This window comes from Vanessa cardui, chromosome 16 (assembly GCF_905220365.1).
Source record: "Vanessa cardui chromosome 16, ilVanCard2.1, whole genome shotgun sequence".
NCBI lineage: Eukaryota > Metazoa > Arthropoda > Insecta > Lepidoptera > Nymphalidae > Vanessa > Vanessa cardui.
The window spans coordinates 6,831,242-6,843,523 of NC_061138.1; the positions used below are offsets into that span (position 1 = coordinate 6,831,242).

At 34.1% G+C, this 12,282-nt stretch overlaps 1 protein-coding gene across 3 annotated transcripts; it reads right to left on the minus strand.

Annotated features, from left to right (window-relative positions):
• Window positions 1–409: 409 nt before the first annotated feature.
• On the minus strand, window positions 410–11,816 carry LOC124536207 (integral membrane protein GPR155). 3 transcript variants are annotated; one of them, XM_047112694.1, is made up of 16 exons: window positions 11,667–11,816; window positions 11,315–11,427; window positions 10,936–11,225; window positions 10,567–10,859; window positions 10,268–10,389; window positions 9,805–9,970; window positions 9,323–9,550; window positions 9,099–9,251; window positions 6,816–6,981; window positions 5,787–5,924; window positions 4,697–4,711; window positions 3,740–3,866; window positions 2,835–3,021; window positions 2,244–2,419; window positions 2,013–2,138; window positions 410–1,236 (listed from the first exon to the last, which is right to left on the minus strand). In XM_047112694.1, exons 2-16 carry the CDS (start codon window positions 11,404–11,406, stop codon window positions 1,044–1,046), a joined length of 2,472 nt encoding a protein of 823 aa, XP_046968650.1. In that variant the 5' UTR covers window positions 11,407–11,427; window positions 11,667–11,816; the 3' UTR covers window positions 410–1,043. The 3 variants fall into 3 exon arrangements, with proteins under 3 accessions (XP_046968650.1, XP_046968648.1, XP_046968651.1); XM_047112692.1 differs by having other exon boundaries at window positions 4,697–4,714; XM_047112695.1 differs by lacking the exon at window positions 4,697–4,711.
• Window positions 11,817–12,282: the final 466 nt, after the last annotated feature.

The following is a 12,282-nucleotide window of genomic DNA, read 5'->3' on the forward strand; positions in this document are numbered from 1 at the left end:
TGCACTCCATACTACACCCATTAAAAATAGCTTTGAAAGTACACTCAAAATGGAATACATGAGAATTTGTATATGAAAATGTATGTAAAAATAGATATTGGATTGCTGGATGATAGAAATGAACCGATAGAGCCAACAGATAATAAGTACACAAAAGTTATGTTTAATGTAGCATGTTTGTTTACTTATAACTTATTTAATATGTTTTAAGATTACTATGAGTATCTAACCCGCTATATATAACAGGCTGTCAAACTATTAGTTTCACTATAACATAATTAAAACTGAAATTGTGACTTGTTTTAATTTATTTTTAGTAGTCTTATCTCTATTTAAATAATTATTTGCTATCAGATCATAACTATATCATGTATGTCTTACGATAATCGTACAAATTAAATCTTTGCAAAAATTCTAGGACAGCTTTGCAATATAAGAAATGTTAATTCTAAGGTTTTTTTTTTAATCAACTTCTATTTGTAGGAATTTTGTCTGTATCATTAATGTGAGTCCATTAGTCAATTGCCATTTGTGATTTCCCAAACATGAGTCGAACCTACAGCAATCTTAAAAATCGTTGAGATTTAAAAAAAAATCCTTCCTTAGATTTTCATTATCCGTCTCTTTGCAATCGACTTTTTTTTACTTTCACTTCGAGTTTTTTGCCCGATTATCATATAACTATACTTAGAGGCAGCATTAATACTGAAGAGGAAAAAGATACATTTTTTTAGATACTTCTAATAATAAAAGATAAAATAGTATCCTATTAGATACGAAATATGTATTGAGTGTTTGCATAGAAACTATAAAATTAAAGGTAATTGCAGCAGTATTTTGTTTTACAATTATTTATTGAATACAATAATTAATTAAAAAGAAATACTTGTGATGTGATAATAAATTAACGAGTGATATGGAGCAAACGTAATTAAACAGATATAAAATAAAAAGTATAAAATTTTTATATTGATTGCTATTTTGTATATATATTTTTTTTTAAATAGCGAAGAAAGTTGATACAACCTATATCGGTCCGGGCACTACTTGAAAGTGTAGAGGAGAGTTGAGTTGGTGAAGTGGTGCGCGTTGTTGACGTGAGCGATGAGTCGGCCGTCGAGTAAATGTCGTGCGTACGTGACGGCCTCGTGCTCGTCGTTGGCCAGCCCGCACTGGATCAGCCAGCGCACCAAACTCGACCCGCGGAACACGTTGCGATACGTGCGCATGCGCCATCTACACATAAAACAGTATTTATATTGGAGTGGTATAGTACGACACAAATTAGATGTAGCATCGGAAAATGCAATGGAATGAAAATAAAACCGATTACCGCCGATTTACACGACCAATAGAAATAGCTCCCTATCGCGCCATTCGACGCTACTCGTCGCTATAGATTCATGCGTCAGAGAAATCAAGTGAATGTAAATCGACGCGTCAAATTGACGAATATATTAGGTCATGTGATATTACAAGTTATTACGTTTATGCAAAGATCATATTCGCATGAGAAATAAATATTGATAATTTGGTATCGCGTACTCAATTCGGATGTGATCGGATTTACGAATTTTGCCGATGCGACATCTAAGTTGTATCGTACTATACATGGTGTATACATTGAAATTAACATATATTATTTATATATATGATTTTGAGTCGAGATGGCCCAGTGGTTAGAACGCGTGCATCTGCACAAATCAAACCCAGGCAAGCACCGCTGATTCATGTGCTTAATTTGTCTTTATAATTCATCTCGTGCTCAGCGGTGAAGGAAAACATCGTGAGGAAACCTGCATGTGTCAAATTTCATCGAAATTCTGTCACATGTGCATTCCACCAACCCGCATTGGAACAGCGTGGTGGAATATGTTCCAAAACCTTCTCCTCAAAGGGAGAGGAGGCCTTTAGCCCAGCAGTGGGAATTTACAGGCTATTGTTGTATACATAATTTTATATCTGTAAAGAGATGTGGGCGTGAAAACTGACTGCTGTAAGCTTGTAATTACCTAGTGTCTTTTGCAATTGCTTCTTTACAACGGTCAAGGTGATGCGTGATGAACTGGTCACAAACGTGTTTAGTTTCGAACTTAAGGTCATCAATTGCTGGCAACACCAATGTATCTGCTCCATGCCTTTAATTAAAAAAAAAATCGTGTTAAATTAAGCATTAAATAAATTAATAACGTTTATAATTTTTTTATATGAAAATCGACGTTTGTTAACGTTATTATACTTACCATTTTCCTTTAATGTATCGTATAACAGGTATGAAAATTTCTTCAGGGTCAAGTCCAAATAATATAAACATGATTAAAGCCTGCCCATTGCTAGCGGCCGTGTCCAGGAACTCGATCTCTATAAATACTCCTGATTGATCTTTACGCATCATCTTCCAGGCCGTCAAGGTCAATCCCTGCAAACAATTCATATTATAATTTGGATACTTCTAATATAAGAACCCGCAATCATCGGTTAAGATGCACGCGTTCTAACCACTGGGCCATCTCAGCTCTCTTATATTAGAAGGTTCAAACCCAGGCAAGCACCACTATATATATGTGCTTAATTGTGTTTATAATTCATCTCGTGCTCGGCGGTGAAGGAGAACATCGTGAGGAAACCTGCATGTATCAAATTTCATCGAAATTCACATGTGCATTCCACCAACCCGCATTGGAACAGCGTGATGGAATATGTTCCAATCACTCTCCTTAATGGAAGAGGAGGCCTTTATCTCAGCAGTGGGAAATTTACAGGCTGTTACTTTACTTTACTTTTTTAATATAAGATGATAATGTAAATCGTTTACTGTATAAAAATAAAATTACCAGAAACATCATGAGACTGTAAGATATGATGAGCACGGTATGTTTGAGGAGTTGCCCTCCGCGTCCTCGGGTCTGTTCCGGTGGCAGGAGGCCCAACTCACTGGCGGCTTGGTCAAGCTCGTTCAAGTAAGGACAAGGAGCGTTCGTATTGCATTTGAGCTTCCGGGATGGGGGACAAGCGCAATCTCTGGAGATTGAAATAATATATTTGAGTAACTCAAACTCAAATTGTGGATAATGTTGTCTTAAATTTTCGCGATTATTACACATTTAAATAAAACTAATTATACAACTACCGTTGTTAATAATATTTCTAATACCGTTGAGAAATCGTTGGCGGTAGTTGTTAATAATATTTCCTTTGTTCTTCAAATAGACAAATGTCATCTTAGTCTACCCGTGACCACGAACACTGCAAAGTGCTCGAAACGTCGGGATGTTTAAAAATAATTAATATACGCGATTCATCCGTTATAATTAGTTTTATTCAAATTGTGGATATTCAATATTTGAATTTCTAACTTATACTATTACTAGCAACCCGCCCCGGCTTCGCACGGGTGCAATACTCATACTAAATATACTACAGAATTTGTTTATTAACGACATAACATTGCAAACTTCTTAAATGATCAGTGTTTATCTTATTGTTCACGTATTCACGTCATCACATTAGAAACTTTTAAAAGTATCAGCGTATCTCAACTATATTTTCCGTGTATTATATATACAAAATCATTCTCTTTAAATCACTCTATCCATTAAAAAAAAACCGCATCAAAATCCGTTGCGTAATTTTAAAGATTAAAGCGTACAAAGGGACATAGGGACAGAAAAAGTGACTTTGTTTTATACTATGTAAAGAAGGTGATCGGAAGGATTAAAAAAAAGCTATGTTTGCTGACCTTTCGTTGTGGCCCATATCTTCAATGTCATTGGTGTTGCTTGCAGAGAGACCATTGTTGCAGTTAGGATCGTCAGAGCAACAATTCTTGTTCGGCGACGGTGTTGCCGTTATGGTTCCGTAACAACCTGTACAAATTAATACCTTTTGACACTGTCTTCTAATACCATATCTAAACCATCTATAATAATATGAAAATGGGCATAGCAAGGTATTTTTTTTTAATTTTTTTTTATTACACCATCAATGAACAATTGTAGCATCAGTGAGCAATTGGACACCCATCCATTACATGTGACTAATAGAAAATAAATTATTAGCGATCTTTCGCGCTGTTTAGATTTCCTCGAATTGCATCAGAGCCGGATTTAAATTCGTGAGGCTTCTATTCTTTTGTGACCTCAAGAGGTCACAAAAGAATAGAAGCCTCACGAATTAATTTTATCAGTTTCATTTCTGTCAATAAACTTCGATAATAATATTTTTACTCTTAGTATCAGTAAAACAGTCATTTGACATACAATTTCACTTTATCTGCTAGATATCTCCCCAATTATAAATATTGCAGAGTCTCCTCTCTTGTTTTCACAAGACCGAAGGTAATTGCCCCAGTTACCCTCCCCTAAATCCGGCACTGTGAAGTATGAGTGTTACCTTATATGTAAACTAAACCAAAATTAAGAACACTAACATTATTTTAATGAATATTTTATATGAGACTATGAAGAATTCCTGAGAAATGATATCTTTGCTATACTATTGCTAGTGTAGGTTATTGTTACTACTACGAATAAATGTTTACCTCTATAGGAATTATTAAATAATGCTCGAGTTGATTAAAAAAGTGAAATGGAGTCTAAAATGGTCAATGAAATTGTGCCAGGTATGTTACATACAAAGGTGACTTGCATGCGACTATATGGTGTCGTTTATATAACTCCACATCAAACGAACTTACCCGGATCCTCCATTCCTTCTGGTGCAATGAAACAAAAACATATACTATATTTACATATAAAGAATACTGAGGCGATATTTATAATATTATATTTTGTTTATATATTATAGATATCAAATTGAAATGCAATTTTATACCGTTAAATTTCACAATTTGTAGTTTTTACTCTCATTTCATAATAGATCTTTTTTTTTAAGCTAGTTTAACAAGTAAAACGATCGGAAGTAATTTTGAATGTTAAATTAAAATTAAAATCAAAATAAACTTTATTCAAGTGGGCTTTTACAAGCACTTTTGAATCGTCAATTAACAATTAAGTGAAGCTACCACCGGTTCGGATAATAAATTCTACCGAGAAAAACCGGCAAGAAACTCAGTAGTTACTCTTTTTTAACATTTAAAAAAATACAAAGTCATGTTAGTTAATACAATTATTTAAATTAATATATCCTGCGTGGAAGTCAACAGGTATTAATTCCACGCTTTTTTATCATCTACAAAATCTTGTATCAAGTAATACGCCTTTTTTACTAATGTATTTTATATATCATCATTAGTAGTTACTGTTCGATTCTGCTCACTTTCATATCATACTTATTATTATCTATATATTTCAGTCATACTGCCTAAAATAAATCTACATAATTATAGTACGACACAACTTAGATGTCGCATCGGCAAAATTCGTAAAACCGATCACATCCGAATTAAGTACGCTATCCCAAATTATCAATATTTATTTCTCACGCGAATATGATCTTTGAACAAACGTAATAACTTGTAATATCATATGACCCAATATATTCGTCAATTTGACGCGTCGATGTACATGCACTTGCTTTCTCTGACGTGTGAATCTATAGCGACGAATAGCGTCGAATGGCGCGATAGGGAGCTATTTCTATTGGTCGTGTAAATCGGCACTAATCGGCCATTTTCATTCCATTGCATTTTCCGATGCTACATCTAATTTGTGTCTTACTATACCTAAAAACATTATTTTCCTTTATTATCAGTATCGAGCAAGATAACTTGTACTTGTGAAATCAATCAAGAAAGTCACAATAACTATTGATAGTATCGTAGTTACCAAAGTTAGACAGCGATTGTGTCTGCGATGTGGGTTCTGGGTTCTCCACGAGGCTGGACGACTCGTCGAGCACGGAAGGCGACTCGAGCGAACCGCGCCGCCGGAACCGCGCGTACAGGATGAGGCAGCCCGTCGTCACTATACATTTGAAATGCTATTAGTATAGAGTTGGTGAGGATTCCTCTTCCGCTTCCTCATAATGCGAAAGTTCCGCAATATTTTGGGTTCCTCAACCGATACCGCATCCTCATAAATAAAAATTTAAAATTCTCTTCCGCTATCGCTTCCTCAAAATTTAAGAGCAATTTATGAGGAATCAGGAGCTGTAGTAGAAACATTCTGACCCATAGCCACCGCTTCCACGTTTACCAATAGAAGAGACGTGCTTGGTACTAAACCTACTTTTAAATAACGACATTAAAGAAAAACTAATTAATATGCTTGAAACAGTCTTTTAAACAGTCTTTTTTCATCAACAGTCCACAATCTCGAAGTTGGAAGTGTGTACACTCCCGTGTCACAGAAAATACGTTAAGCACACGTAAAGTGTGCTCGTTCGTTAGTTCGAGCACACTTTACTGTGGGTTTAGAGTTAACCTATGTTTGCGCATACAACAAAAACAAACAACAACAGCCTGTAAATTCCCACTGCTGGGTTAAAGGCCTCCTCTCCCTCTGAGGAGAAGTCTTGGAACATATTCCACTACGCTGTTCCAATGCGGGTTGGTGGAATACACATGTGGCAGAATTTCTATGAAATTTGTCACATGCAGGTTTCCTCACGATGTTTTCCTTCACCGCTGAGCACGAGATGAATTATAAATGCCTTGCCTGGGTTTGAACCCGCAATTATCGGTTGAGATGCACGCGTTCTAACCACTGGGCCATCTCGACTCGACTTGCGCATACACTTGTACACAATAATATATCCTGCGTAGTGGACAAGTCTACATTGCGATTTATCCATCACCACTGTAAAATTTGTAGTTAATAGAAGATATATATGTGTGTGCTAGAAAAATAACTCACGAGTGATACAGAAGAAAAGCACGCAGAGCCGGATGGCGTCGGCCGCGTCGGAGCTGACGTCAGCGCGCGTGGCGAGCAGCAGCACGCCCACCATGACGGCGGGCGCGCCCCACGCCACGAACACAAGCACCGGCCACAGCGTCACCACGAAGCACGGCCCGCGAGTCTGCGCCACGCACACATGTCACTGCCACTTCGGTACGGGGGGGGGGGGGGGGGGTTACTACTGGGTAGGCGAAGCACGGCCCGCGAGTCTGCGCCACACGCTACATGTCACTGCCACTTCGGTACGGGGGGGGGGGGGTACTACAGGGTAGGCCCTCTCACTATGATTTTTATCGCGTCATCTTAAGTTGGAATTCAAATGTCACGGTAGCATGCGTAAGCGATCCCGTGGCGTCCGCTGAAAGACGGGAGAGGGTACCGCTGGTTTTTTAGTGGGTAAACCCGGTGTGCTTGGGCGCACTCGGCGTTCAGGGCTCCGGGGAGTCCCACACACCCCCCACTTTCCATCACGTGGGGGAAGCGCGTAAAGCGTTTTTCCAGCGTAATAAAAAATAAAAAATAAAATTTGGAATTCAATTATAAAAGGCTAATTGACAATGCGAAAAATAAATTGTGAATTATTGTAATCAGTATATATTATAAATTTAAAAATGGTTACTAACGAAAGTTAAAAATAATACGTAATTTATTCAAAAATCAATAAATAAAAATGATTTTTTTCAAACGTTTGTCACGTGACACAAAACGCTCCTGATTGGCCGGGCTTATGATGAAGTCTTTTGTTGTAAACCTTGCTTTTCTACTATATGTACCACAGATTAAAATACAGCTAAGTGACGTCACCGACCCCATTGCAGCGCCATATTGTCCAAGTAGCGTTATTTAAATATGGAATTTTGAATATGATATTTTTCGGCAAATATGTACTAGAAATAAAAAAAATCTACTTTTATTGGGTTCCTTAACCTGTACTAAATAATATAAAATGAATTTTAAAAACCAGTCAAATAGCCTATTCTTATAAAATTATAATAATTTGTACTAATCACTATGTCGAGTCCCTTTTATAGCTAAATGTAATTATTTTGTCCTACTATGAAATGATAGAAATTAAAATAGCTAAGGAGTTAAGGTTGATTTTTAGACGATATATGTAACTATTATTTAGAATTATATAACACACAAGTAAACAAGTTAGCTAAATCAGCTCGTCGTTTCAACCGAGTAGAACGTTACTGGTCCAGTCCGTGTATCGCACCGTAATGTCTTATGCCTATAAACTTCCTAAAGAAATGACTTATCATTTTTTCTTGGTATCCTATGGTTTAAAGGTTCCAACATACATAGACAAAGTCTTCAGTTACATTATCTTAGTTCGGACTAACCCACCTCGATGTCAAATAAAAAATAAAAATAAATAAAAAGTGACTCAGCGAGAAAATAATAAGAAGGTATTTTTGCATTAAATGATGTAGGTAAAATACGACATATGTATAAACGATGTAAAATACGTATGTAGTGAATGAGAAATAGTAATGATATATAATTGGTCTATGGCCATAATTATATTAACTGACAAGGTTAATATTGCATTGTTATTGTAAGTTATGTTTAGCCAGCTAGCTACAATTTTCTATTACATTGTTTTGAATTATATTTCAAATTTAATCTTACTACAAAAATATTTTTGATAATTTGTACAAAATAAATACTTAGTTTGTTTAGTAAATATTAAAACTAAATATTTAAACTAACCGACTAAGTCGACTAACCGTTTAGTCGGTTGTAAAGAGACCGATTAGTTGACTGGACTAATCGGCCCCTTGATTTTTACATATACATAATTTTAAAAAAAATATGTGTTATTGCTTATATGAAACGGCTTAAGATAATTAAATTTTCATCATGTCAATATGATAATTTATGCCGACTAGTCGATATACCTACCTGATTTATTCTTTAGTAGGGAACTTTGTGTTTACTTTATTTATATTTACATATTTCATTATTTCCTTAAAGCCTTAAAGTAACTTTTTTCTGCTCCCTAACATTAAATCTTTTCGCGACAATTTAATAAATTGCATTCAAGAATCCTTTTAATTTTCTGAACATCTATGACTAAAACTATTCAAAATGAGGCCAAAATCGACGTTCTATGTACAGCATCATCCCACAATCACTAGGAAAAAATCGGATTTCGCTATTAATATATAAGATTGAAGTTAACGTATAATGTATGTTAGATATCATTAGCGATAACAACGATTCAAGACTAACCTCAAGCATTAGTAATCCAATAGTCAGCATAGATGTCCACAACAAACAAGAGTATGTGCTGAAGAGCTGCAAAGCCTGTTGAATTGTTGACTCCCACGTTGGTGAGTAGTTGTTCGAAGGGCCACCCCAGAGCATACTTAGAGCAAGTAATATCTGAAATATATTATTAAATATGTAACATGACACTTACATTTTTGTTTAAATTAAAAAGATAAAATGTATACCTGAGAAATGTTGAGACATAAAGTCAATCTATGCGGTATTCTTTTATATTTCTTGGTTAGTGTAAAGACCATGAATACCCAAATGGCTGCTATTAAAGCTACTATTGATAGTTCAAAACCAAACTTTTTTATTTGATCTGCATAGTCCTGGTTAATTGATATAACTTCTGCGGAAAGGAAGATTATAGGCGCCGACAAAAACGTGCAGATTACCATGGATGATGCCATCTGGAACATTAATAAAATTACTGAATTCAATAATAATAACACATCCACTTAATAATATAAGACACCTAGAATTAATTTACATCATAAACAATTTCACATCACATCACATCAATGCAAAAAAAAAATTTTCTATGGTTTGACTAATAATCAGATTTAAAACAGAAGAATATTAAAAATAAATGTTTGTTCAAAAATAAATTAATAAGAAACAAAAATTTCTTGTCTATGGAGCCATTTAAAGAAATAAATCTTACCAAGTCAATCTCCAGATGATATAGATTGGAGAACACAAACACAGCCGGTGCAGTTGGTATTGTTCCATATAAGAATGCATATGTTGATAAAGACTGAGTTTCAGACTGGTTTGATCCAGCGTCTAATGTACTGACACATTCTCTCATTACCACGGGGAGGATAATCCTAAACAATTTGAAAGAAAAACACTTCTTTGTAATTATTATGATAGAGCCTTAAAAACAATGTTCTACATGCCACATTACCTTTACAATCTAGCTTTGGTTGTTAAATCTAATTTGTGCTGGTAAATTATAATGGTTGTATTGTGTGAGTGTGCCTTTGTTACTCTATACTTTAATTCGTAAAGTTAATAGCACATTGACAATTACGATCAGTGTGATCCACTTACCATTGAGTTGCCCATTGAGTAATCTACTTAATTAATTTAATACTATTTAAAATATAATTATTTTAACTTACAATTTGACCATTATCAATACACAAGGCAGTATAAGTGCAGGTCCCCTTAATCTTGTTATTTGTCCAACCATTCGAAGTCCCAATAGAAACAAAGCTGCTGCAGAGAAAGATTGTCCAAATACCTGTAAAATAAAAAATAAATTATGCCTATGGAATAAAACAAATAGTTAATAAATAATGCATGCAACAGTCTAATAATATGTTCACAAAATACATCTAAATATTTATTCTATAATCAATTAAGCAAGTAAAATAATTGAAATGGGCACAAGTTTAATAACACCATCTAAATAACTTACATCTAATAAGCCTTCAATATAAATAGATAGTTGATGTTGAAAAATAATATTCCCCGCGATACCAAGAATGGTCATGACCAATACAGGATTAAAGATGACTCCTTTACATAATTGTAGTAACATCTTCAGTTTTTGTAAATATTGAGAACCAACAACTGTTTGTGGGCTATGTCTCTGCTTATCTATCTCCATCAGAATAAACGCAAGAGGATTAAGTATGGCAAGAGATATTGGTGCCATTAAATATAAATATAGAGAATACTCTGGATGTGTTTTTTCATATATGGCATCAACTAGAAAATAAACATTTTTATTAAGAAAAGTTTTAATTATTTTAAAAAATAATTATAGGTAACATAGAATACTTACTTATAGGAAATCCTAATGCAAAATCATTACTCTGTGTACAAAATATAGCAAATATCCCAGCTTGTCCTAAATGTATGGGCCTTGAAACTAACAATGTAACTATGACCACAGCAACAAATACAAGTCCTTTAGCTAACAATATTGCAGCCAGAAACGTCCAGTTTACCATGCTAAAGTCAAGGCGGGCTAATGATAAGAATATGAGAGATGGTAATGCAAAAGTACCAACAAATGTTGCAATACCTTTGGACTCTGATTTAGAGACAACATTGAGACGTCCAGCTATATACCTAAAATTAAAAAAGAAATCATAAAACACTTTTTTTTAAATATACTTTATAAATACACAACACAGAACATTTAAATTCATACAACTCACCCACAAATAATAATAGTAAAACACTGAAATAATGCTGGATATAAATGGTCTGACACAGGGTCATACACATTTATTTCTTTACCAGTATCCATGTCTATTTTATTACAAATCAGCTGTGAACAAAAATGTAAATAAAATAATTGAGAATTTTTTTTTGAAAAAACTACTCACGTGGCCAAAAACGGTCTGTCACTGGCCCCTACTACAGAAATATTATTATAACAGAAAGATTACTAAATTCAAAATTTGATTTAAAATTATTAAAAAACATAAAAACTATTAATTCTATAAATAATGAGTTAGTCTAACAAGAAATTCTAGTAAACGTTAACACAAAATTTTCGTTATTTACCTGTTTAGAAAGTAGCGCTAGCTATAGACATGTTTTCGATTTCGACTTTATTCTGTAATTAAAATTTACATATTTTTATCTATCTGAATTTATCGGCGAATACAAAATCAATAAAATATAAATAATTTGACAAAAGTCAGTGTTGCCTATACCGATATTTTCAGAAAGTCGTTCTATGAATTTGCCGTTTATTCTTTCCAATAATATTTATTCATTATATTATAAAAATTATATTTTATAATCTCTATCAATTCCAAATTGGAAACGATTTCCGATTTTGAGTTGAAGATGTTCGTAATTAATTGCAACTAAAAGATATAAGAATAAGGTAAAGAAAATCTTTCGCAAACAATTTTTCTATTTATGTAACTAAATCAACATGTACAAAGAGTAGTAGTCATCCTAATCACCTTCCAACTTCCAAGATATGTTAAGATACTTTCAAGGGATCGACCTATACCAATTAAACCCGAAGAAAATTAATCTTTTTTCTTAAGATGTAATAAATGAGAAGTATTTTTTTTTGTAAAAGTACCTAGTAATTAAGCTAATTAATCACCTATCTTTGTCATAGCATTTTAATAATGGAGCCATTTTACTAATGTTGCATTTCGGA